Consider the following 27,802-nt stretch of genomic DNA (forward strand, 5'->3'; position numbering starts at 1 on the left):
TTCTGATTGCGGCCATGCACCAGGGCTGGAACCCAGGGGACAGCTGGGGTTTATTTCATCGCATTCTGCAGTACCTGTGCAGTGCTGTGAAGCCGTGAAGTGCTCAGCTTCATTACCCCTGCTATTAATTTTTAATTGCTGCTCAGTGATGAGTAACAAAAACAGCTCTGATTCTTCAGCCTCTGCTCTGCTGGTTCCTGCTGCTAGGTACTCAGCTTTTCAGCAGCACCCTTTGGGGCCACAGCAGCCCGCTGGCTTGAGAGCAAGGTCCTTTGCTTCCAGATGCTCCACTAATTGGAATGGATCAACGATCTTTTCCTATAGCAAGGAAACAAAAACAGCACTAAATCAGATTTGAAGGGGCTGGAAAGGCTGCCACTGCCAGGTGGTTTTCCCTGGCGCTGGGAGGAGGGCTGGGAATTCCTGGGAATCTCCCCATTGTCCCACCATCATGGAGCCCCTACCAAGTATTGCTATCGCCCTCTCTCTGGCTGAGCAGGACTGGATTGGACCCCTTGCTGCACTCATCCAGTGTCCAGGCCCCTCTTCAACTGGCTGGTGAGCTCATACCCGAAACCCTTCCTGCCATCCCGTTCCCACAGATTTTTAACATGGATCTGATTGTTGGGCACCCACAGAACCACCCTCTCTGTTCCCTTTCCACTCCTCATAAAGCCACACATCTTCCTCTGAGCCTCGCAACAGCTGCCCCACCAGCACAGGGTGAGTCACAAACACCAGCCCCAGGGGCCCAGCCACGGGGATTTTGTGCTATTGAGCTAGTTGGCTGGCGGGCTGTATGCTCCTGTGGGCAGGGACTGTGTCGGCCGTGCTATAGCGTACAACTCCGAGGACGCTGTCAGCAACCAGACAAACCGCAACATTGCTACCTCCACCTGGACTGTGATTGCATCAGTGCTCAAGCTAAGCAGGCTGGGTGAGGTCAGTCTTTAGATGGGCGCCCTCCAAGCATCAGCCACAGCAGTGGTGGTGCATCAGTGACTGGCACTCTTCCATCTCCCACACTTACTTCTCACTAGAGCACATGGGACTGCCAGCTAATCCTGTGGGTAACTGCACCCCGCATATTTCAGCAGCCCTGCTGATTCTACTGGGTACAACCACCAGTTCTGCTGCCTGTCTTGCACTATCACAGGGGACTGCTCAGATCCTTATGTGGCCTGCGGCATACCACCCCAGAGGTAGCTGCATGGGCAATGGGAGCCCCGTGAGGATGGCGCGTGCAACACTGCACAGCCTATTGGCAGCTCTGCCAATCAACGATGACTCTCTTCAAATCCGACTGTTCAAATTCCCCCCTGAGAGAAGTGCCCCAGACCACAGCAACGTGCAGGGCTGAGCCAAACCCACAGTGCTCTCTTTCAGTTCACAGAGGGGAATCCAGTCCCAGTAGGAACAGGAGAGACGCTGGGGAAAGTTTGTCTCAGCAGGAAGGAAGCGAGAAGCCAAACTAACATCAGCCACTGCCATGTAGGTGCTAAGCTCCCAGCCACTTACAATAAGCCCCCTGAGAGGAGAGGGGTCTCAGTCAAGGGAACATTACCAGGCCACAGGGCTGAAGGTATTTGAATTCTTCACCCCCACGTAGGCCAGAGTTAGGATGCTAGAGAAAGCTGATTGGTTTGGAGAGCTCAGCCCGGGCTCTTAGGCACCAGCCCAATGTCCAGGAGGGGAACGCTGCAGGGAAAGGTGAACCCAGCCCGGTTCCCATTACAGGGGGAGAGCTGTAATTTCCTTAACATGTTTCTGTTAATAGGAGGGTTTGTAGAAAGAATCCACCCCCCCTCCCTAGCCCGCCCTTTGGGAGTTAACCCAGCCAATCTCCCCTCCCCCCAGCATGCCCTGGCCCTCACAATGTGAAGTCTGGGGTTTCCTTGTTTCAGTTATTAACAGTCTCCCCGCCCTGGGTGGAGGGAGGTACATCGCAGATGCCACCCACATCATCAGCAGATTTGGAAATCTCTTTTGCTTCTGCTTTTTGAGCCCGTAAGGCATCACTTATTAGAGCTTTTCTCTGCAATCAGGAGGGCTAGAAACGTCTCTTTGTAAATAAAAGTGGAGAGTCTCCTATAATCACCTGCCTCTGGGAGCTGAGGCTTTATGCAAAACATCAACTATTGCGAGGCCAGCAATAAAACCATTAAAGCTGGCAAGACTGCTGAGATGGGTACGAAGTGGTGAAGTGACTTAGCCAAGGCAGCACAGGGAGGCACTGGCAAAGCCAGGAATAGACTCTAGCCTGCCTGGCTCCCATGCCTGTACTGGTGGTATCTTTCCTCCCTTTAAAGTACAGACAGAGTTCCTTTAGCCCTACCCTACCATCAAGGCTTGAAGCAAGTGTCTCCTAGCTGCCTTCCCAGCCTCCCCTGGTTGTTCTGGCTAATTAGCCACGAACTATCACCAGTGGCATTAGCCTCTGCTCCACTTGCAGATCCCTGCCATTGCCGGCTGGCCACTAAGTATGCCCTGATCCTTTCATTAGTGGAGAACTAACCCTTAGCCCACCTCACCAGCTGCCTGAGCTCAATGCTGGCAAAAATACACTCCTAGAAAGAAATTCACAAAAAAAACCCATCCCCACCCCCATGCTGTCCTTAGCTGGGGCTCCTGGGGCATGATACCTGCACCCAGTTACAGATGGTCTGTGGGGCTTTGCTTTGCTTGGTTGCCACGAAGAGGCAGAGAAACAAAAAAATGTGCCTGTGCCTTTAAGAAATAACTCCATCACCCGTGCCAAATGCAGCAAGGTCAGCGGTTATGAAGCCCCAGTCCCTTGAGCACATTCCTTTCTGCAAAGGGCCTATCTTTCCCCTCTGATAAGCCCTGTAGCCTATCGGCCACCTGCATCAGCTCTCCAATTCACTGGAATATTTTCAGTGCTGTGCACGAGATCTGGCCTCCTATGCTCCCAGGGGGAAGCTGGGAGGTTTTTAATGGTCCAACCTGTCATTCCCAAGCGTGATGAATGTGACAGAGCCTTTCACAGGATGCCAAGGAAATTCCAGTCCCCAGGGCATCATTGTTTTCTTTTTTTTAAACCAGTCTGGCCTTAACAGAGATAGGAATCTACGGCAGGGCTACAACGCACACTCAGGGCAAATGGAAAGTGCTCCACTTAGGAAGGAACTATCCGTTTCACACATACGAATGGGAAGAGACTGTCTAGGAAGGAGTACGGCAGAAAGGGATCTAGGGATTATTGTGGACCACAAGCTAAAATATGAGTCAACAGTGTAGTGCTGTTGAAAAAAAAGTAAACATGATTCTGGGATACATTAACAGGTGTGTTGTGAGCAAGACACAAGAAGTCACTCTTCCGCTCTACTCTGCGCTGGTCAGGCCTCAGCTGGAGTATTGTGTCCAGTTCTGAGCACCGCATTTCAAGAAAAATGGAGAAATTGGAGAGGGTACAGAGAAGAGCAACAAGAATGATTAAAGGTCTAGAGAACATGACCTATGAAGAAAGGCTGAAAGAATTGGGTTTGTTTAGTTTGGAAAAGAGAAGACTGAGAAGGGACATGATAGCAGTTTTCAGGTATCTAAAAGGGTGTCATCAGGAGGAGGGAGAAAACTTGTTCACCTTAGCCTCTAATGATAGAACAAGCAATGGGCTTAAACTGCAGCAAGGGAGGTTTAGGTTGGACATTAGGAAAAAGTTCCTAACTGTCAGGGTGGTTAAACACTGGAATAAATTGCCTAGGGAGGTTGTGGAATCTCCATCTCTGGAGATATTTAAGAGTAGGTTAGATAAATGTCTATCAGGGATGGTCTAGACAGTATTTGGTCCTGCCATGAGGGCAGGGGACTGGACTCGATGACCTCTTGAGGTCCCTTCCAGCCCTACAATCTATGCATCTATGAATGGATCATCGGGGTCAGATGGTTTTGAAGGGACTGAAAGGCAAGGTCAGGGGAGCTCCCACAAAGGTGTGTAAGGTCAGGAGCACAGTCTAATGGTTAGAACCAGTGACTGATAAGGAAAATATCCGGTACTATTCCCACCTCTGCAGCCATGTGACCTGAGGCAAGCTGCTTCCCCATCTGTACAAATGGAGGTGCTGCAACTCGCTCTTCTCCCAAGAACTGTATGAGGGTTAATTCATGTTTGTACAGCGCTCAGACAGTCATGGACCTGAGTCTCCAGAGAAGGGCAAAGTACAGGGAGGCTGAGTTTCAGAGGCACCGAAAGTCCGTGAGAGTTGGGTGCTTGACTCCCATGTCCCCCCAGCTCCCTACAAACAGTTTGTTTCAGAAGAATGGAAAGTCACCCACTTGGTGCCCAGCTCAAAACAAACGAACCCTGGGTGAACAAATTCAGGGAGCGTCAGGCCAGGGAGCTCACTTTGCTAAAAAGAAAACTGATGGAGTATATTTATGGAGAGAATCATGAACACCCCTGCTCCTCAGCCCACTCATGCAAACACCTCCGGGATGGTTTAATTGGCCTTTCAAACTAGCTAAGGGGCTTCAGAAAGAGTTAACAAACAGCAGTGAAGAAGGGCCCAGCAGCTCTAATTTACTGGCCTTCCCAAGAGTCTGACTGTGTCCGGCACAAGAAACTACTAAGGAAACAACAGCCTCGCAATCAGCACATCCATAGCGGAGCACTTTGCCCACATTTACTCACACCACTCCCACGGCGAGAAGCAGCAAAGCCTTGGTAGGGATGGGACAGAAGAGAGAATTGCTGCGTCCCTGCCTACAGAGGTTACCCACAGGGGCTGTATTGGCACCAGCCCTGCTTAATGAACCGGATTCATCCTCAGGGCCATGCCATTGACTGTCTCAGAACATGGGAGCTCTCGGGCCAAAGCTGTGAGGCGCTGAAATCTGAGCCAGAACTAAAAGAGGACTGGATTTTTATATAGATAACTACACGATCCAGTTATCAATTGCTGCCCACTAAAACAGACTAGACCTGGCAGATTCCTATGGACATTTGCATATTAACAGCTATTTAAGTTTGTGACAACCAAATGGGGTTTGTGAGAAACTACAGAGGAGCTAAACAAAGTGTATAGCATTTCATACTGCAGATCCCTTGCGGTGTCTGGGGATCAGGACCCTCAAATACGATAGCACTGCTCTTGCAGGGAGTGGGCCAATAAGATGGCAGAGGAGGGGTGTTGTTTCTAAACGATGGGTATGTCTACATTGCAATCAGGGGTGTGGCTGCAGCTCGTGTAGACATATCCAACTAGCTTTAACCCAGCTAACTCATGTCCCAAGAGCAGTGAAGCCGGGTGGTACAAGCCCACTTACTCAGGCAGTGAACCTGTGCTGAAATCTGTGCTGCTGTGGTTCCACTGCAATTGGCACTTCCTCCAGCTAGATTAAAGCTGCTCAAGTACGTCTACACATGCTGCTGCAATCACCGCTCTGACTGCAGCGTAGACAGAAACAAGGAAGTGTATCAACAGAGGGCTGGCTGGCACCACAGCTAAAGCGAGGGGCTCAGCCCAGTACACAGCAGGGACTGAACGGAGTGTAACTGGGGGATTCCCCGACTGGCCCCAGCCCACAGGCATCAGCACCCTGGGGGTTAACAAGTGCTGACTCATTGGCCCATCAGTAGCCGAGGGGAGGGAGCTAGGGTTAGAGACAGAGAGGCGCTAAGAGAAGAAACCCTGGGGCCAGCCCAGGCTGGGGAGAAAGTTTACGCAGGGGTTGATGCGGCATTATTTTTGCAATTACCTTGTTAGTAACCCAGACTATAAGAGGGGTGATGCCTTTCTTGCTCTCTGCTGAACGTGCAGCTGCTGCATATAGGACTGAAAACAAAAGACAAGCTGCAAAGCCAGTGTCCCGCTCCCCACAACACTCTTGGCAGTTTCAGTAGCCTCCCCTCCAACAGACTAAAAACCTCCAGAGAAAAGCAATGGTAGTTGTGACTAATGGGACCTATCTAATGACTTGATGGAGCAGTGAACAGTTATAGGCACCACAGGGCAGATTCTAGGGGCAGGACAGCAGGCCCCCAGGTGTCAATTTCCAGGCAATACTGCCACACAGCTGTGTCACTGGGCTTTTTTCCCCCCTCCTCTGCTCTGATTGGCTGGCCATTTTTGCTCCACTCTTATTGGCTGGTCATTTTTTTTCTTTTAGCTTGGCTAGTGGGAGGGTGCTGTTGACAAAAGTGTTTTCTGGGTGATAAAACAGAGAGAGCTCCTCCTGCAACAGGGCTTTGAATATTACTATGGTGAGATTAAGGGCAAAATTCTGTACCAAACTCTGGGTGGGGAGACCCCGTCTCCATGCAGAGCCACATGGATGTGGGGGTCTGGCCACACAGAGCTGATGGCATGAGCAAGGCCCAAGATCATTTAGGCGAGACAGGAGAAGAGATTTCCCTGACACACAACGCAGGGGATAGCGATCATCAATCCATCTATCCGCATGCTGACAGCATTCCATATTGCTAGGAAAATGAATGAAGCAGAATGGAAGGACCTGCAAAGGAGGCAGGGTGCTCTCTGGGTTAACTGAGCTCAAAATTAAGTGTTTGTTTAAAAAAATAAATAAACAAAAGACAATCGGTTAAATATCTCCATGGAGCTCCTGGCCTGCACAGTTCTTTATACCACGAACCCCGATACGGTCCCTGTCCTGAAGAGTGAGGTTCAGATCTGCTAGGCACTTAGTGCTCAATTCCCATTGGCTCACCACTCCTGGGGTCAGGCCCTAAATTAAAGAAACCTAAGAAATGATAACAAAGGGAGGAAGATTCCAATGAAGACAGCGTGATCGATATATGCAATGCTTGTGTAACCCTTCCACCAGGTGGAGCCAGCCGCAATAAGGGCCGAGTTCAGTAATTAGGGGTTCCTTTTCAACAATACAACACAAAACCGGCTCGAGCCCCCTACACACCACCCACTGGGTGCCTTTAAGAGGCAATACTTACCCTCTCACAAGCACAGAGTCTGAGTGTAGCAAAAACATTTAATAAGAGGAGAGAAGTAACAGCATTAATTTGAGAAAACACTGCAACTAGGGCTCATAAACATAAATCATGAGCCCTCAGATTCTTAAGTCCAGCAACCCAAAAGTCCCTATAATGTGCCCCTCCCGTCTCTGCACCCCACTCACAGTTGCTGTCCTTGGCCAGTGCAGCTCCACAGTTCAGAGGTTCATCTGCAGAGTTCACCTCCCACCCTGGGTGGAAGGCAGGGGGGGATCAGGAGACACCCTTACACGCTCCCCTTCTTGGGCACTCACTCGTTGCCCCAACAACCGATTGCTGCACCTGTCTGCGGGGGCTCAGTTCAGGCCCTCTCCACCAGCCACCCAGCTGGCCACTCACCAAGATGTCTTCACGGCCCTCCACTTAACACAGCTCTCAGTGATTACAACTGTTAATGAGGGAGCCTCACTGCTTGTGCACACTGGGCAGTCTCTTGCAATACACACACACTGACCCAATGTAAGTCTAATACTTAGACCGAGGAATCAGTGATTTCAGCTCTGCAGTGTAACAAGACTCTCAACTGAGTCTAAATTAACTCTTTTATTATACTGTGGAGACAGGAAGGGTCAAATGGTGTCTAGGACTATTAAACAGGGCCCACACCACCAGGTACAAGTACCTGTCCCCACCCTCTCTCAACTCATTGGGCTTTGGAGCCCATGTCCCCTGCCTAGCGAGTCCTGTTCAGCTGAGGGTGAGTCCCTCCATCAGGGTATGCCAGGTACAGTTCTGCTGTGAGCCTCAAGGCCCTGCTCTGCTGGTGAATGGGCCCCTTTGCTCTAAGTGCCCAATGGCAGGTTGTTATAGGGAGGACGGAGCCTACAGAACATCACTGCAAATAAACCTCCCTCCAGTACAGCCCTTCATCTGAAAAACATCTCCTGCTTGGGGAATGACAAGAGCATTCTCCCTTCCCCCAGCACACACAAGGCCACTCTTCTAGGACACACAGCTGCTTGGCTTTATCATCTTCCCCTATCAATTATTTCATGGACTCGTGGCAGGTCTAAGGACTCGTCAGCCCATCTGCAGGCTGAAGGGAAGGTGACAGGAGGAGAAGAGCAATTTTCAGCAGATAAAGCAGCTCTAAGCTGTGGAGTCAGGGTTGGCAGGCCAGGGTCAACCTCCCATGAAGCAAGCTGTATATGCATCTGCATGGGGTGTGGGCGAGGCAGTGAGCTGGCCTTCAGGAATGGACAAGCATGCTGCAAAAAAACAGCACATGCTAACGCTAAATTAACAACAGCCTCCTACATGGAACTACATGTTACTGGGGAATTGGCCTCTCAGATCCCTCTCCTGAGCCAGAGCTCCAGAAAAGTCTCCTTGTGCTGTCCTGTGCTTCCCATGACTGATCGGACAGCCCGGGGGGTGGGGGGGCGGGGAAGTGTCCCTCACTCCAGATCAGCACTCCGATTTCCTCCTCCCCGCAGCTCAGAGATGTGCATTAGCACCTGGGAAAGCATCCCAATTTCACATGCTCCTAAACATTTCTCCTAAAGGATCCCAAGCTGCCATCACAGTCTTAATTCCTGTACTTAAACCTCTTTTACTATTAACTCTTCAGGCTTTAACCGTACATTCAAATGCATGAGAATCTTACAGTTTGTAGAGTAGCAGTCATGTTAGTCCGTATCCACAAAAAGAACAGGAGCACTTGTGGCACCTTAGAGACTAACAAATTTATCTGAGCATAAGCCTTCGTGGGCTACAGCTCGCTTCATGGGAGAAGTGGGCTCTAGCCCACAAAAGCTTCTGCTCAAATAAATTTGTTAGTCTCTAAGGTGCCACAAGTACTTCTGTTCTTTTTACAGTTTGTAGAGTTGCTTTAGCCCAAATGGCTCCCAAAGCACTTTGCAAACTGCAGCTGATACAGATCATATGCATGGAGCCAGGCAAGGGGAAGGACAGCTCAGTGATTTGAGCATTGGCCTACTAAACCCAGGGTTGTGAGTTCAGTCCTTGAGGGACTGAGGGATCTGGGGCAAAATCTGTCAGGGATGGTACTTGGTGCTGCTGTGAAGGCAGGGGACTGGACTCAACCTTTCAAGGTCCCTTCCAGCTCTATGAGACAGGCACATCTCCCTATATTAGTTCAGCCACCTCTGGTCAGGAGGGAAGGGGCAGATGTGCAATAGGATTAGATCGTAATTTAGGACAGGAAGTGAATGCTGCAACCAATTGAAATTACAGGGGGAATTTTGCAAGGTAGACTGCGATCAACTCACCATACAGAGGTTAACACCCTGGTACTTTGAAAAAATTCCTTGGCTTCTGTGAAGCATTGCTGGTCAGGACCTTGGGTTTATTAGCATCTCCAGCAGCACAGCATCCCCTACCACTACACTAGGTCATAGGGTCCACACTGAGAGGGAAGAGCTCCCCCAGCTGAGTCACCAGCATTCCTTCCTACAGCAAGAGATAATCGCAGGGATTTCTATCTCCTTCCCTCATGAGCCCAAATCATCACTGGGGTAACTCCCTGGAGGGGTCCTGGGGGCTGTGTTTACTCTAGTTCCAGGGAGCATCGATAATGCAATTCAGCAAGGAAGCCGTAACACTGTCTGCACGTTCAATGGGAGCGGCAGAACAGCGAGGACTGAATGCTGCTCAGCCGGAAGCACCTCCTCTCTGCTCACAGGCACTCTCTGGCTCCTGCCAAAACAAAGAGGATTCCCAGTCCTGGCTTTACACACATGCCAAGAGCTCTCTGCCCGTCCCACCAGCCACTGCCACAGAGGCAGATGCTTCCTAAGTCGAATCACAGCACTTTATTTAGGCTGGCTAGAGCTTAGATTCGATCAAAGGAGGAATAATACCAGTACCCCAACCCCCCCGCCAAGGCCATGGATGGCAAACGGGCTTAGGCTGTGTTTGATTAAGAGTCGCTACTGCACTCCCCAGGCTGTACAGGGAGGACACGTGTCTGCTTCTGGGCAAACCACCAACCTTCCCAAGAGGCCCCTGTGTTGGCAGGCTCAGTGGAGTGGCCAAGGAGGGAATGAACCTTGGAAAAAATCCCTCTGATCCCTAGAAGGGCTCCTTCAAGTCACGCTGAAGTCTGTGCTGGACCTGCTCAGTGGAGAACGGCAGGGATCAGGGCTGCCAGGCTGGAATCTCTCCCCAGCCCTGAATTCTGGATTGGAAAGAGATGCCTCCTCTGAGCCAGGTCTGCCAGAGAGAAGTCATTCTTTGATGTCCACAGCACCCTCCAACAGAGGGTCTCAGATAATTCAACCACAAGCTCCTCCAAGGTCTGGAAACAAAGGCCTGGAGAGAAAAAGCAACTTGTCCAAGGCCACAGTGTGGGTCAGCGGCAGTGCTGGGTGGAGAAGCCAAAACTCCCGTCTTCCAATAATGCCTCTCCTCAGACAGCCCATCAGGGAAAAGTCAGCTTACGGTCTACAGCTATCTAGGATGCAGTTATGAGCTGTACCAACATTCTGCGACACCTTCTGTTCCAGAACATCCCAGAGTGCCTTGCAACTTCAACTGACATGCAAAGTAATCCTATAGGGATTACTTCATCCACCACTGAAATGCAACCATCTCTTGGGCAGAACATGGTTGCCAGTAAAAAGCCCAAGAAACATTACACAAGAACTGACTAAAGGAAATGAAGCACGCTGTATCCAATGTATGTAGCAGGGGAAATGTAAGGAATTGACTGGGGTCAAGACCCCCAGCCATGTTAAAAGGGCCATGAGGCCAGGATCTCAGTTTTACATCTTATATAAATAGACAGACACACCTGGAATAAATTCTTCTGTTTGTGCATGGATGGAGCAAGTTGTATTTCATTTGCACACATCTCCCCCACATCCTAATCCATCAGACCCTGTGCAGCTTCAAAGCACTGCCCTCTGTTAGCCAGAGTGGGATTAGCCCTGCTTATCACCAGAGAAGCTGACGCTGAGCCTTGCTCCTACCAGACTTTGCTTTGGAGAACTGCCTTAGCTAACTGAGTTGTTGTAGGGCTCTGCATGGCCACACCTGAGCTGGGAAGGGCCCCACATCCAGACATGGGACAGGAAGGGGGAAGGAGGGAAAATCTGGGAGTTCGTTTGGCCCAGCTCTGCTCTGAGCTGGTCTCAGTTTGCCAGGAATTGGACATCCAATGGGACCAGCTGACACCATGAACTCTCCCCACTACCAGCCTCCATTCAGACCCCAACTGGATTATTCACTGGCACATGTCATACGAAGCAGGGATGCTGAAGCCAGGAAAGTCTGCCCATGTGGCATGAACAGAGAGACCTTAGGTATAGCAGCCGCCCAGCTTGTCACTAACCTTTACTTTTGCAGGACAACAGCCTCCAGGTGCCCTCCCTGCAGCCAGTCGGATCAGGAATTCCTCGGCAAACCTGGAGCTCCGTAAAATGGCTGCAGTTTCTGCATCCACTTCCACAACCTCCCCTTCCTGGGAAAGAGAGGGGGCGTCACACACAGCCGAGAAGAACACGGCAGGACCCAGCACCCACCACACTGCCAGCTCTGTAGTGAGACGGGGAGCAGGCTGGGGGGCACGTGTGTTTGCAGTGCTGAAGAGAAGCCATCGAAGCAGGAGTCCCCCCAGTGCAGCAGCTCTGCAAATAATCCCACTGACCACCCACAGTCACTTTGGGATCTAGTTCAGAATCATGCTGCTTCCTTTCCCCAGGAGCCTCCTTTGATTTGCCCCAATCAAAACCATAGGCCTGGGCTCTCTACTCCCCTCCCCATTCATCCTGTGCTGGCCTCTTCTCAGTCCCATCACACAAACTTGCCGCTAGTGGCACAAGAGCCTTCTTCTCTGCAGCTCTCGCCATCTGGAACAGCCACCCTGTTTCTGGCCATCCTCTCTCCATTCCCTGCCACTCTTCCCCTGTGTTGAGTGTTTCTACGATACAAGATGCTGCTCAATAAAGCTGCGTTGCTGTATATAGGATCCTTTCCACTCGAGGCCCCTTCTGTACAGGGCTGCTGGGCAGCAGGCGGTGCCATGCTGCAATCACAGAGCGCAGAAGGGGAAGTATAAGCAAAGCCACGAGCTCTGGGCTTGGAGATCCAGCGTGGAGGTGCAGAAAAGCTGACACAGGCATGGCGATTAACTACACCTGGGGGGCTTCCCTGTACCTTGAATGTGAAATTGGCATCAAACTCCAGCTCTCTCTCATGCCCGGTGATCCCACCGTTGTAAATAACCTGGCACTGCTCGGCCGGGCCTTTCTTGGGTACTTTGAAGAGACGGAAAGTCGCAGAGACAAACTGACAGTCACCTGAAAGCAAAACACCAGGTGATCTTACACTGTTTAGTTCAGCAATAATCCACCTCTCCCAGCACCACAGTAATGAAGCACCTTCTCAGCACTGCAGGATTTCTCCACCCAGCACCTCTGGGAGTCTGGCAATATCATTGTCCTCTTTTTACAGATGGGGAAACTGAGGTACAGAGTGAGGTAGTGATTTCCCATTGGTCATCTGATGAAACTGTGACAGAGGTGGGATCAGTGTCCACCTCTCCCAGGTCACAGTCTAGGGCAGTGCTCTCCAAACTTTTTATGCCCCAAATCACTTTTTTAATTTAAGGGCAACCCAGGACCTACCCAGCCCCTTCCCCAAGGCCCTGCCCTGCTCACTCCATCCCCCTAACTCTCCATCGCTCGCTCTCCCCCCCACCCTCACTCACGTTCACCGGGTTACGGCAGGGGGTTGGGGTTCAGGAGAGGGTGTGGGCTCCAGGCTGGGGCCGAGGGGTGCGCAGTGTGGGAGGGAGCTCTGGCCTGAGCCTGGGGCAAGGGGTAGGGGTGCAGGAGGGGGTAAGGTAGATTGCAAGCTCTGGGAGGGAGTTTGGGTGCAGGAGGGGGTAGGCTCTGGGAGGGAGTCAGGGCTGGGGGGTTGGGGTGCAGGCTCTGCGAGGAGGCCCAGGGATGGGGTTTGGGGTACAGGAGGGGGTTTAGGGTGCTGGCTCTGGGAGGGGGCTCAGGGCTGGGGTGCAGCCTCCCACTGGGCAGCACTTACTGCAGGCGGCTCCTGGACGGCAGTGTAGCAAGGCTAAAGCAAAGGCAGACTTCCTGCCTACCGTGGCCGCACGCTGTTCCCAGAAGGGGCCAACACACCCCTGTGGCCTGGGAGGTGGGGAGGGGGCACATGGCTCCAGGTGCTGTCCCTCTCTGCCAGCACCACCCCCTCAGCTCCCATTGGCTACAGTTCCCCATTCCTGGCCAGTGGGAGCTACCGGGGCAGTGCGTGCAGGCAGGAGCAGCATAAGACCCCTGCCCTTTCTCTCCCCCTCTCCCACCACTGGGCCGCAGGGCTGCGCTGGCCGCTTCCGAGAGTGGTGTGGGGCCAGGGCAGGGAGGGAGTGAGCCTGCCTTAGCAGCAGCCCCGCTACACCACCACTGATCGTGATCAACTGGGAGAGTCTCTAGGATTGACCAGTCAATTGTAATCGACCGGTTGGTGATCACAGGTCTAGGGCCTGAACTGCATATAACAGAGATGGCAGAGCAGTGAGAAAGCTGCTGTGCAACTCAAGTGCTTCTAAGGGTACATCTGCACAGCAGCTGGAGGTGTCATTTCCAGCTCAGGGAGATGAGCATGCACCAACTATGCACAGCTGTGGTGGGACAGACGAGCCATCTGAGTACATACCTAGGGTCTTGGAGGGGATCATACTCCAGTGGCAAGCCTCACGCATCAGTACCATTGTTCATTAAACTCCAGTCACTTAATTCTTCCTGTTGGTGATGTGTGAGAGGGAAACCGCCCCATGTGACTCTCAGATCCCAGGCTAAGTTTGCAGGGCTAGCAGCTAGAAAAGCCAGCAGTTTTCATCTGGAATCACTGACCCCCCAAACACGGCCCCTCATGATAGGTCCCACTTGTTAGAGAATGGCAGCAAACTTTAAAAAGCGGCCACATTCCACTCCACACCTGGCTGAGTTCCACTGAGTGATCCCTGCCTACCTCTCAGGGGTGCTGAGAGGCAGAATTGCTGCCTGGAAGGTGATCTGAGATCCTAGGACAAAGGGTGCTGTGGAAGGGCAAACTTGTTGCTAAAGACAAACAGCACATTGCTCTGGTTCACCTTGTGCTTTCTCACAGCCGTACTATGGGCTGGAGTATTTAGTCTTTTCTATTCTTGGGCTGGGGAAATAAAAAGCAGCCCCAATTGTCTCTTTTCTACATTTACATTTCCTATTGCCCACAGCAAGGGCTAGTCTCGGTGCTATCAAACAAAGTCAAGGCTCGCTGGGGCTGCGGTCAATGGCGCGCTCCCCTGCTCAAGCATTGTTCACTTGCTGCAGACGACGGCACATGTAGATTGCAAGCTCTGTGGGGCAGGGACTGCCTTTTTATTTTGTGTTTTTACAGAGCCAAATGCAGCGGGGGCCCTGGTCCATCAGTGGGGCTTCCGGGTTATGTCTGCATTGCAGCTGGGAATGTGCTTTCCAGCCCTGGTAGACAGACTCTTGCTACCTGAGGCTACACCACTTTGCTTTATCCCAGAGCAGGACCATGGAACCCCAGCCCGTACTGCTAGGGCGGACCAGGGGTCAATGCTCTGCCCCTGGCACTCACTCACCAACGACGCTCTCCAGTTCCTTGTTATTGATGGTTATTCGGCTGGCGGTCACCAAGCGCGGTGGGCAGAATCCAACTTCCTCAGCAATTCTGTAGAGGTCTTTCCACCACAGGGCTCCTCCCAGGCACTCGCCTATCATCATCACAGAGTAATTACACATCGTGCAGCCAGCCACGCCAGGGCACAGTGAGCGGCACACAGGCTGCCGTCAGGTTTTTAATAGGACTGTCGATTAATCGCAGTTAACTCACTCAATTAACTCAAAAAAATTATTAGTGATTAATCAGAGTTTTAATCACACTATTAAACACTAGAATACCAATTGAAAGTTATTAAATATTTTGGACGTTCCTCTACATTTTCATATACATTGTATTCTGTATTGTAACTGAAATCACAGTGTATATTATTTTTATTATAAATATTTGCAGTATAAAAATGATAAGAAATCATATTTTTCAGTTCACCTCATACAAGTACTGCAGTGCAATCTGTCCTGAAAGCGCAATTTACAAATGTTGATTTTTTTTTGTAACATAACTGCACTCAAAAACAAAACAATGTAAAACTTCAGAGCCTACAAGTCCACTCAGTCCTACTTCTTGTTCAGCCAATTGCTAAGAAAAACAAGTTTGTTTACATTTGCAGGAGATAATGCTGCCCTCTTCTTATTTACAATGACACCAGAAAGTGAGAACAGGCATTTGCATGGCACTTTTGTAGCCAGCACTGCAAGGTATATAGGTTCCAGATATGCTAAACGTTTGTACGCCCCTTCATGCTTCAGCCATCATTCCAGAAGACGTGCTTCCTGTAGTAAGATGAAGCCCTGAAACATAACCTCTTGTGTCAGAGGCCCAGTCTGAGGCCTGAAGCCTGAACCAAAGTACTTTCAGGCATTGCTAAGCAAAAGCTGGGCTGTGAGCCAGAGGCAGGCCTCACTCACAGAAGTGGCGAGAAGAGGAACTTGTGCCAAGATGACATCAGGACACTCCACAGACATAACAAGGAACAGGCAGGTGCATCTTAAAGACAGGACAGCATGATGGATAGATCTGTTTGTCTGGAACAACACAATCAAAGGGGAGACAGCACCTAATGAGCCAAGGGGCCGTACCTCAGTACATCAATAGGGATGAGTAATCTGTCCTGTAACTGTATAAAAGTAGGTCCCGGAGTGCGCATATTTATCCAGCTTAGGGGACAGTAGAGTGTCCCACCAGTGACTGATCTGCGTCCATTGCCAGGGGGCACATATTCGTAGTATGTCCTGTAGAGTCTATAGGAAACTATTACTGTGCTTCGTTTGACAATAAACCTGGCTTGGGTTCCTTCCTACCTTACTAGAGTCTGTGGTCCTTGGGGGTTCTCTCAGGGCTTGCTGTGTCAGCTATCTGCGCAGAGATGGGGCAGCACACAGAGGGAACACGCACGCAGCCGACTTATCATCATCGAACAAGAGCAGAACACCACACTGGTAGCTACTGACAACACTTCTATGTTTGTGATGTTTGTTAAAAAAATAATGCATTAATTAAATTTGTGACTGAAGTCCTTGGGGGAGAATTGTATGTCTCCTGCTATCTTTTACCCGAATTCTGACACACATTTCATGTTATAGCAATCTTGGATGATGACCCAGCACATGTTCATTTTAAGAACACTTTCACTGCAGATTTGACAAAACGCAAAGATACCAGTGTGAGATTTCTAAATACAGCTACAGCACTCGACCCAAGGTTTAAGAATCTGAAGTGGGGACGAGGCGTGGAGCATGCCTTCAGAAGTCTTAAAAGAGCAACAGTCTGATAAGGAAAATTTGTCCACTAAAAAAGAAAATCAACCTTCTGCTTGTGGCATCTGACTCATGATGAAAATGAACATGCGTTGGTCTGCACTGCTTTGGATTGTTATTGAGCAGAACCTGTCATCAGCAATGACACATGTCCCCTGGAATGGTTGAAGCATGAAGACATATGAATCTTTAGCGCATCTGTCACGTAAATATCTTTCGATGCCATCTACAACAATGCCATGAGAATGCATGTACTCATTTTCAGGTTACACTGTAAACAAGAAGCAGGCAGTATTATCTCCTACAAATGTAAACAAACTTATTTGTCTGAGCCACTGGCTGAACAAGAAGTAGGACTGAGTGAACTCACAGGCTCTAAAATTTTACATTGTATTGAAAAATAAAACAATTCTTTTGTACATAATTCTACATTTGTAAGTTCAACTTTCATGATGAAGAGATTGCACTACAGTACTTGTATTAAGTGAATTGCAAAATATTTCTTTTGCTTTTTACAGTGCAAATACTTGTAATAAAAAAATATAAAGTGAGCACTGTGCACTTTGTATTCTGTGTTGTAACTGAAATCAATATATTTTAAAATGTAGAAAACATCCAAAAATATTTAAATAAATGGTATTCTATTATTGTTTGACATAGCACGATTAATTTTTTTAATTGCTTGACAGCCCTAGTTTTTAAGTGAGTTGCAGCGCATGATGGGACAGGGCATTCTGGGAAATTCTATCAGTTCTGGGTAGAGATCTCATTCAGGAAAGTTTAAGGGTATCAGTTCTGGTTCCCAGGCACCTGGGACATAAGAGCCAGCATGTGGAGAGGGGATCTTTCTAACCAGACTCCTAACTTCCAGCCTCCAGCTCACACCATTTGTCCTCATTGCCTCAGGTCAGGTAAGAAAACCACTCACCCCAGAGGACCCTGTGTTTCCTGATGTCCTCAGGCAGGTCACAGCTGGCATAGACATCGCTGAAATACATCTCTCCACCAGCCTGGAAAAGAGCAAAGCTTAGCCACAGCAAGAGCTAATAATGACACCAGCCCCTGATAAGAGACAGTATTTGCCAGAGAACACAGACACGGCAGCTCGGCTGGGGCTGACCTTACCGGCAATGCGATTGTCTAGTCCAGAGCTATTGTGTCTGCCTGAGCATTCCTGGCCAGCGCACCCAGACAGCCCAATTAGTCAAGGTCTTCAAGCTAATCAATTAAGAGCAATAACCCACTCTGCCCCACCATCTTTGGCTCTAACCAGATTAAATTCCACCACCACCCTCATTTTGTTTCATAAGCTGAGTGTGAACATGGTGCTCGGGGACAGAGGGGCTGAGATCACAGGCACATTGCAGAGAAGTGCTGGGCAAGATTCCCTGACAGCTCTGGCAATACAGCCCAATCCTGCCCTGCAGCATCCCCTGCTGGCCCAATTCTGGGGCACCCCCTCAATCTGTCCGTCTGGGCCTCACAGGCAAAGACTTCCAATTGTGATCTATGAACTATCTGATGGTGGAGAGGACATGAACAAAAGGAGAGCAAGGGAGCAAAGCAGTCACTACACGGGGTCAGACCAACGGTCCATCTAGACCAGTATCCCATCTCCGGCGGTGGCCAGTACCACTGCTTCAGAGGAAGGTGGAAAAATGGAAAGTTACAGAACAATCTGCCTAAAAAGGGAGTCTCTCATCACCTGCTCATCAGTGAGCAGCTGGCTTCTCCTTTCATCATTCATATAAACATCTAACCGTTTCTTGGACTCTGCTAAGCTCTTGACTTCAGTGATACCTTGTGACAATAAGTTCTGCAAGGTAACTGTTCATTATGCTAAAAGTATTCCAATCTTTAATGTGTTGTTTTTCTGTGTCACTGGTCGCCCCCCTGGTTTATAACCGTGTGAGAACAGATGCCCATTGTTAGTCTGAGTACCTCTATTGCCTTCCTACTGTCATGCAGGGTGAAATCCTGCCAGCTTGAAGATAAAGGCAAAACTTCCACTGACTTCAATGAAGCCAGGATCTCTACCTCCCTCTCCCTTCTCCCGAGCCCCAGAGTTCTTCATCTCTCCTCATATGGAAGTCTCTCTGGGCCTGTGCTGTGTTTTGCTGCTTGTCTGTGGACCTCTTGCACCCCAAAAGGCAGGATGGGATCCAGTGTTGCTCCCCAAACCCCATCATGATCTCTCTCTCTCATACATTCACACACACAGCGCAAGCCCTGCTCTGGGGTTACCTTTAGCACTCGATAGGCCTCCTGCAGGACTGTTCTCTTATCAGGCGAGAGGTTAATTACGCAGTTTGAGCTAGACAGAAGATAAAAGCTCAGAGAAGCACCAGGAGGACGAAAGCAATGTGGGTTTTAGTCAAGCTAGAACAAATGGCTAGGCCTGACCTTGCAGCTGGGCAAGGCGGCAGCTTTTGATCTGGAACACTGGCAGGGAGTAACAGATGCCTGGACACCTTTCACATCCTCCAGAGACTGGAGGGTCCTCACCCATCCTTCAGCAAGCCTCAGGGAGTGTTTGCAGAGTCTAGGCTGGCTGATATGACCTAAATTAGTGATGGAGAAGACACACTAGTCTACCCCCCATCCACCCCAAACAGGCTAGGGCAGGAGTGTTGCCTGCAGATCAGTGTATTCCCTAGTAAATCATACTATCTGTGTTTAAACCCTTACCAAACCCTCGCTCTCGCTATTTGGGGCTGCACTCCTCATTTGAGATCCTGTACTTAAAGGGCCCTTTTCAGGTTAAGAACGTCTCCTTAGCTGTGATAATACCAGGGGTGCCATTTCAGATTTTGGTGGGGGGGGGGGGAGAGGGAGGCGAAGGGGGCAACTGTGATTCCAAAGGCTACTTAGGCACCTGAAAACTCTAGGGTTTTTTTTGCAGATAATAATTTAGATATTAGCTGTCAGGAGCACTGTATCTAATTCCCATATATAAAAGAGAAGATTTAATAAATATTAGACCCACTCAACTCTAATACTAACATGTTCTCACATCTTGTGTCAAGTCACCTAAGGAACACTGGTTAGGTTTAAAATTGTAATGTATATTCTTTGTTACTAACTCTTGAATACAACAACTGAAACAATTGTACAAAAATCTAAATTACTTTCTATCACTTTTTTGCAGTTCACCAAGCTTGGAATAGATTGTTTAACTTTGGAAACATCCTACTAGGGCAGTGGTGGGCAAACTTTTTGGTCCAAGGGCCACATTGGGGTTGCGAAACAGTATGGAGGGCTGGGTAGGGAACAAACAGCCTGGCCCCCACCCCCTATTTGACTCCTCCAACTTCCCACCTCCTGACTTCCCCCCTCAGAGCCCCCAACTCATCCAACTCACCTGTTCCTTGTCCCCTGTCTGCCCCCTCCCAGGACCTCCCCATATCCACCCCACTCCCCTGCTCTCTGTCCCAACTACCCAGACCTCTATCCACACACCCCCGCCCTGACAAGCCCCCCAGGACTCCCACGCCTATCCAACACCCCTGTTATCTGTCCCCTGACCACCCCCTCCACTCCCCGGAACCTCCACTCCATCCAACCACCCCCTGCTCCCTGTCCCCTGACCACCCCCCGGGACTCCCCGCCCCTATCCAATCCCCCTGTTCTCTGACACCCCCCTGGCAGGGACATGATTCACTGATGCACAAGAAACAAGTACCTAACCTATTGTATAGACCCCTCCAGGAGCTCTGAGAATGGTACTCACATAACTATATCATAACTCTCATCTTTAAGGCCAGCATCTCCCAGCTTTTCCATGTAGCCATGGATGAAGTCCACGTTAGGCACCTGGTAGCCAAATTTCTTCATGTGATAGTCAATGTGCTTCTTTGCCACTTCCACCTGGAGGAGGGAAACAAATAAGCAGGCTGTAAACGACATAAACTCTTTAAAGTGTTTCTAAAGTCTCTTCCCTTTCATGCACCAGAAGGCCCACATATTCTCATTAGGGCCCTAAGCATCGCCCTTTACTTCCTCCCAACCCCAGTAATTCTGAGTCCTAGATCACGGCTACCAAATTTCCTGGCCAGAAAAGAACAGATGGGATTCCTTACAGAGATCAACAAATGGCAAGACCAGGTCTCGTACTGGCCAGGGATAGGGTGGGTGGGGAGTGTCTCTATTTGATCAACAAAGCATGGGACTGGCAAAGACTTTTGATCAACATAAAGCCCAGCAAGGGGCTGTGCATGTTGTCTTCACCACAGCACGCTCTGGGAAGGTAGGGAAGAGACCAGCACTCATGCCAGTGTCTCATGCCTGATGGTAGAGGGTATTACCCCTGCATCCCTCCATACAGGATATCAGATGCCGCGTTATGGTCTGGAAGGTGGAAGGAGTGAGACGATAAATGGCAAAATACATTTACCCCATTTCCACACACAGGTCTCTAACAAGGCTAGAAGGAGCTGAGAGTGGGGAAATTACTTCTTTCAGTGACTCTGTCAGTCAAAGGCAGGATTCTCAATGATTAAGCAGCTAAAAAACAATCATTCAGTGCCTTGCATTACAGGCACTTAAACCCGACCCACACGTGCACTGTATTAAACCTTGTAGCTTGCATGAAGATAAGATTATTAAAAGCGAATAGCTAAGGTTACTATCTGCGTGCAGCTGAACCCCTACACCGGACAGTCCCCATATACCAAAGGATCAACTTTGAATTCTAAGCACCATGCAGTTCTGCCTTGGTGGGAAGAAGTTATTTTCGCTTCCAAAGCTGAGAGCCATGAAGATAAAGACCCGGACTTTGATTACTACTATTCAATTCGGAAACATACCTGGGCGTCGGTCATGTCTATTCCAGTGACACGCCCTTTCTCTCCAACCAGTTTACTCAGCATATAGCAATCCCTGCCACTCCCACTCCCCAGATCCAATATCCAACAGGTCTCCAGGCACTCTGGGATCACAAGGCCGCAGCCATAGTACCTAAGGGAAGAAACTCAAGATCAGTGATTCTGGAATCCCGGAGTCTCATCACACCTCAGCATGCAAGGGAAGGGCATTTTCAGACGGGGTGGATGAAAACGTGTCATAGAGAGCAAATCATCAGGAACACCCAGCTCACGTATGCAGATTAATTAAGCCTTGCTGCTTATCTCCATTTTATATTGGGCAAACTGAGGCACTCAGATGTGTGATCTGCCCAAAGGCTCTCGGTAAACAAAGAAAATGACAGGCCAAGGAAATTATTTGCCGGTCAAACATCCTGTAGAGAGACCTTGGAGATTAGAGCAAAGGTTTTCACCAGAACATCTAATGGATTTCTGATAGGGGATGTATGAACTATAAGGGGAGTGACAGTTTTATGTCTATTAGCTTATCTTTTCCTCTCCAGATTTGAATGGACAGGGTTTATGGGGAGATTTTTACCTTTAATGTTCTTTCTGTTAATTTTTCCTAACATTTGCTACTCATTGTAACTTTAAATTAATGACTTTGTGTGTAGAAATGGTTACTAAGGTTGATTGGAATTAACTGATTCATTTTAAAGCTCCTGTCATGGTATAATTCCCCACTCTGAACCTTAGCGTCCAAAACATGGGGTACCAGCATGAATTCCTCTAAGCTCAATTACCAGCTTAGTACTTGTAGCGCTGCCACCAACCAGGAATTCCAGTGCCTGGTACACTCTGGTCCCCCCAAAACCTTGCCCGGGGACCCCCAAGACCCAGTCCCTCTGGATCTTACACAAGGAAAGTAAACTTTCCCTCACCGTTGCCTCTCCCAGGCTTCCGCTCCCTGGGTTACCCTGGAAGATCACTGTGATTCAAACGCCTTGAATCTTAAAACAGAGAGGAAAATTCACCTTCCTCCTCCTTCTCTCTCCCCCTCCCAGACTCTTCCTGAGAGATAAAGTAATCCTAACACAGAGAGAAAATTAACCTCTCTCTTCCCCTTCCCTCCTTTCTCCCCACCAATTCCCTGGTGAATCCAGACCCAGTCCCCTGGGGTCTCACCAGAATAAAAAAAACAATCAGGTTCTTAAACAAGAAAAGCTTTTAATTAAAGAAGGAAAAACAGTAAAAATTATCTTTGTAAATTTAAGATGGAATATGTTACAGGGTCTTTCAGCTATACCCTCCCACCCTAAGTATACAAGTACAAATTAAAATCCTTTCAGCAAAATACAAATTTGAACTCCTTCCAGCCAAATACACATTTGCAAATAAAGAAAACAAACTCAAGCCTAACTCGCCTTATCTACCTAGTACTTACTATTCTGGACATATAAGAGCCTGGATCAGAGAGATTGGAGAGAAACCTGGTTGCACGTCTGGTCACTCAGAACCCAGAGAGAACCACCACCAAAAACTAACAGCACACACACAAAAACTTCCCTCCCTCAAGATTTGAAAGTATTGGGTCCCCTGATTGGTCTTCTGGTCAGATGACAGCCAGGCTCATTGATCTTGTTAACCCTTTCCAGGCAAAAGAGATATGAAGTACTTCTGTTCTATTAACTCTTACTTATCTGTTTATGACAGCTCCAAACTGCATTAATTTGTTTCTCTCTCATTAGTTTGTTCTCTGCATTAATTTGTTTCACTCTGCCTCTGCTTTTTGGCAGGAATTTCTCCTTTGAGCTGGCAACCTCCAGGCCTCAAGGACTGTGGTGGAGGTAGGCTGAGAGACTTACAAGGATAAACTGGCTACTTTCTTCCCCATTGTAGTCTCTGGATAGAGTGACTCCACTGGGCCGAGGCTGTTTCAGTGAGTGAAACGCTATTAGAGCATCAGTTGTCAATTCTTTACCTTGACACAACATCATCATGGACACACTTCAGAGCCTCCTTTATGAACGTGGGCAAAGGCCTAGCCAAGGTGACGCAGGCGTTGGTTTGCAGATCCTCTGATTTCTGCAAATCTTCACCATAATAATCCTGAGATGGGAACACAAAAAGTCCATATGTCTCCATAGCACACCAGAGACTAGATTCTAGTTACTGTCCTGCCCTCACCTTGGGGTTACTCTTGCTCCTCTTTGCAAGGAGGATGGTCTGCCCCCAGCCTGCAATACTGAGAACCCACTTAGACAGTAGATGAATCCTCTGGACACTTTCCTCCTCTGAACCTTATAAATTATGAGGTACCATTACTAATTATCCAATCTGCCACTGACAAAACACCAGCCCAAAGATGTATATAAGTCACAGCAGTACTGATATAGCACTTACATAGCACTTCTCCTCTCTTGATCTCAAAGCGCTTTGGATGATGATTATTATTATCCCTGTTTTGCAGGTAGCAGTTCCCCAAATTTCATCTCCCTCAGCTACCTCCTGGCGATTCCTTCTCAGACTTATAGCAATTTATAGTCATACCTAGCTCCAATGGTCGATAATCTAGTAGATTGATTACTGGGACTCCCCCCCATAACATCAAAGTGCATATTCTATTAATAGATATTCTATGGGATGGGAAGACCAAAGCCCTACAGCTAGACATGTTCATGCATTTGCTCTCTATCCTATCTCTATCCTTCTGTTTGGAAGTTACTAAAAAGCCCCCACTCCTAGTAACAATGGTGGCTGTATGGGATGGATCATGTCAGAAGACTGTCATTGTAGGAAGGACCAAACGATCACAAGGACCAGCTAGCCACCTTGGGCCCTCAACATCCTAGCGACAATTCTCTGCCCTACGAGGAGCCAGGCAAACAGACTCACATGGCGGTGAGTAAACAGCCCCAAATCCTGAGAAGGGGGTAAGCAAGCCATGCTGACAGGGAGGAGCCCATATCTCAGGGGAACAGGCATGGCAGAACTGAGATGGGACGGGTATAGAATCACAGAAGTATAGGACCGGAAGGGAATTCGAGAGGTTATCTAGTCCAGTCCTCTGCACCCAAGGGAGGACTACATAATAGCTAGACAATTCCTGACTAATCTGTTCTTAAAAACCTCCAATAATGGAGATTCCACAACCTCTCTAGACAATTTGTTCCAGTACTTAACCACTCTGAAAATTCGGAAGTTTTTCCTAATATCCAAAACTAATCCTCCCTTCCTGCAATTTAAGCCCATTGCTTCTTGGCCTATCCTCAGATGTTAACAAGAACAATTGTTCGCCCTCCTCCTTGTAACAACCTTTTATGTATTTGAAAACTGTTATCATGTCCCCTCTCAGTTTTCTCTTCTCCAGACTAAACAAACCCAATTTCTTCAATCTTTAAGAACACAAGAATGGCCATGATGGGTCAGACCAATGGCCCATCCAGTCCAGTATCCTTTCTTCCAACAGTGGCCAATGCCAGGTGCCCCAGAGGGATGAACAGAACAGGAAATCATCAAGTGATTCATCCCATTGCCCATTCCCAGCTTCTGGCAAACAGAAGCGAGGGACATCTCAGAACATGGTTTTGCATCCCCGTTCATCCTGGCTAATAGCCACTGATGGACCTATCCTCCATGAACTTTAGTTCTTTTTGAACCCTGTTATAGTCTTGGCCTTCACCACATGCTTTCGCAAAGAGTTCCATAGGTTGACTGTGGGTTGTGTGAAGAAATACTTCCTTTTGTTTGTTTTAAACCTGCTGATTAATTTCATTTGGTGACCCTTAGTTCTTGTATTAGGAGAATGAGTAAACACCATTTTCTTGTTTATTTGCTCAACACCAGTCATGATTTTATAGACCTCTATCATATCCCTCCTTAGTCATCTCTTTTCCAAGATGAAAAGTCCAGTCTTATTAATCTTTCTTCATATGGAAGCTGTTCCATACCCCAAATAATTTTTACTGCCCTTTTCTGAACCTTTTCCAATTCCAATATATCTTTTTTGAGATTGGTCAACCAGATTTGCAAGCAGTATTCAAGCTGTGGGCGTACCACGGATTTATATAGAGGCAATATATTTTCTGTTTTATTTTTTATCCTTTTCCTAATGATTCCCAACATTCTGATAGCATTTTTGACTGCCGTTGGACATTGAGTGGATGTTTTCAGAGCACTATCCACAGTGAGTCCAAGATCCCTTTCTTGAGTGGTAACAGCTAATTTAGACCCCTTCATTTATATGTATAGTTGGGATTATGTTTTCCAATGTGCATTATTTTGCTCATAGGTCTTGTTTTAGACCTTTAATCATTTTTGTTGCTCTCCTCTAGATTTTCTCCAATTTGTCCACATCTTTCCTGAAATGTGGCACCCAGAACTGGACACAATACTCCATTGAGGCCTTATCAGCATGGTGTGGAGTAGAATTACTACTCATGTTTTGCTTACAACACTCCCATTAATACATCTCAGAATAACGTTTGCTTTTTTTGTAACAGAGTTACACTGTTGACCCATATTGTTACACTGTGATCCACTTTGACCCCTAGATCGCTTTCCACAGTACTCCCGCCTAGGCAGTCATTACCCATTTTTTGTGTGTGCAATCCATTGTTCCTTCGTACGTGGAGTACTTTGCATTTGTCTTTATTGAATTTCATCCTATTGACTTCAGACCATTTCTCCAGTTTGTCCAGATCATTTTGAATTTTAATCCTATACTCCAAAGCACTTGCAACCCCTTCCAGCTTGGTATCATCCACAAACTTTATAAGTGTACTCTCTATGTCACTATCTAAATCATTGATGAAGATATTGAACAGAACCAGACCCAGGACTGATCCCTGCCAGACCCCACTCAATATGCCATTCCAGCTTGACTGTGAACCACTGATGATTACTCGCTGGGAACGGTTTTCCAACCAGTTATGCCCTCACCTTATAACAACTCCCTCTAGTTTGTCTTGCCCTAGTTTGTTTATGAGAGGGTCATGAGAGACAGTATGAAAAATCTTACTGAAGTCAAGATATACCATGTCTATTGCTTCCTCCCTATCTATGAAGCTTGTTACCTTGTCAAAGAAAGCTGTTAGGCTGGTTCGACATAATTTGTTCTTGACAAATCCATGCTGTTACTTATCCTTTTATCTTCTACCTGTTCGCAAACTGACTACTTATTTGTTCTATTATCTTTCTGAGTACTGAAGCTAAGCTGACTGATCTGTAATTTTCCAGGTTGTCCTCACCCTCCTCACCTTTTTTTTTTAAATACATGGGCACTATATTTGCCCTTTTCCAGTCCTCTGGATTCTCTCCTGTCTTCCATGAGTTTTTGAAGATAGTCACTAACAGCCAGTTAGCTCCTTGAGTATTCTTGGATGTATTCCATCAGGGAGCATCCAGGGGCTTGGGTCATGGCGGAGGGTATAAGAGGCTTGCGGAGGCTGAGCCTCCCCAAACAGGGCAAGAAATGCTGGATACAGTGGACCTCCCTTTGGAGGCATGCTGGCCCCACTGCCTTTGGAGCGTGACCACCGGAAGCTCCCAAGAAGTGGGGGAGCCACCGGCGCCCAGACTGTGGCCCTGCCACACTCCACCAGCACTCGGCCTCTTGTCTCCAATACCCTGCCCTCATTCAGCCTCCTCCCCCCGAGGCCTGCCCCCCCCACCTGCCACTTGTGCCTCGCCAGGCAAGGGGCTGGAGAGGCGCGAGCAGCAGGCCAAGGGGACCTTGGTGAAGGAGAGGAACAAGCCGGGATAGGAAGAGGTGGAGTGGGGCGGCCTGGGGGAGAAGAGGCCGACCAGAATCAGAGCAGAAGGTGGGGCCACAGTCCAAGCCCCACTCCCATTTCTAGGGAGCTTCCAGCATTCGCACCCAGCCTCCCCGAACGCAAGAGCAACGCGCTGCCTATGGCTCAGGTGTCAGTGTGGGGGGAGAGGAGGGCAGCTGGAGTCAATGGGGCAAGCTCCAGTGCAGGGCAGGCTCTCGCAATGCCCATCCCAGCTCTTACCTGCACCTCTCTGTAAATCTGCTCTCCAGATGGGGCAGCCACTGCAATGAGAACCAGCAGAAGCTTGGGTCAGGGGACCTGATGCCTCGAGCCCACATAGAGGGGCACCAAGCAAGCCCCCCTAACTGCCCAGGGGAATGCTGTGCGGGGGGGCACCCCGCAACACCTCCGGGGGGGGACCCCTAGCCCGCAAGACAGCCCCTCCTCCGCCCAGAGCCCCGCCCCCAACCCTGTCCTGCTGCGACCCCCTCCCCCCACAGAGCCCCGCCAAGACCCCCCTCCCCGGGCGAAATGGCACCAGGCGACCCCCAGAGGGCGCGGGGCCGCCCCCAGCAGCACGTACTGCTCGCGGCTGCTGCTGCACTGACGGACACCGGACTCTGCCCCGCCCCGCGCTAGGGTCAGGGGCGGGCTACCAGAGAGGCGGGACTTCCGCTTCAGGAGGGGGCGGAGCTAGGGAACCCTGCAGGGAGGCACCCGCCCATCTCCCTGCCCCCATCAGCCCGCCCTGCCCTCTCTGTTCCCGCCCTTTCCCAGCCCCGCCCCCTCTGTCCTCCCGCCCCACTCCTTCCTAGCCCCGCCCCCTGTTCCCTCACCCGCCCCACCCCTTCCTAGCCCCGCCCCCTATGTTGCCCT

General features: G+C 49.2%; 1 protein-coding gene across 2 annotated transcripts; it reads right to left on the minus strand.

Moving 5' to 3' along the window:
* Positions 1–27,614, minus strand: AS3MT (arsenite methyltransferase). 2 transcript variants are annotated; one of them, XM_050958177.1, is made up of 11 exons: positions 27,510–27,614; positions 27,167–27,207; positions 23,134–23,261; positions 21,156–21,306; positions 20,081–20,217; positions 18,595–18,664; positions 17,279–17,360; positions 14,556–14,687; positions 12,104–12,246; positions 11,280–11,408; positions 1–318 (listed from the first exon to the last, which is right to left on the minus strand). In XM_050958177.1, coding segments are annotated over exons 1-11 (1,113 nt in total). In that variant the 5' UTR covers positions 27,511–27,614; the 3' UTR covers positions 1–219. The 2 variants fall into 2 exon arrangements, with proteins under 2 accessions (XP_050814134.1, XP_050814135.1); XM_050958178.1 differs by lacking the exons at positions 23,134–23,261; positions 27,167–27,207; positions 27,510–27,614 and adding an exon at positions 23,018–23,113.
* Positions 27,615–27,802: the final 188 nt, after the last annotated feature.

This window comes from Gopherus flavomarginatus, chromosome 6, assembly GCF_025201925.1.
Source record: "Gopherus flavomarginatus isolate rGopFla2 chromosome 6, rGopFla2.mat.asm, whole genome shotgun sequence".
In the NCBI taxonomy this organism is placed as follows: Eukaryota; Metazoa; Chordata; order Testudines; family Testudinidae; genus Gopherus; species Gopherus flavomarginatus.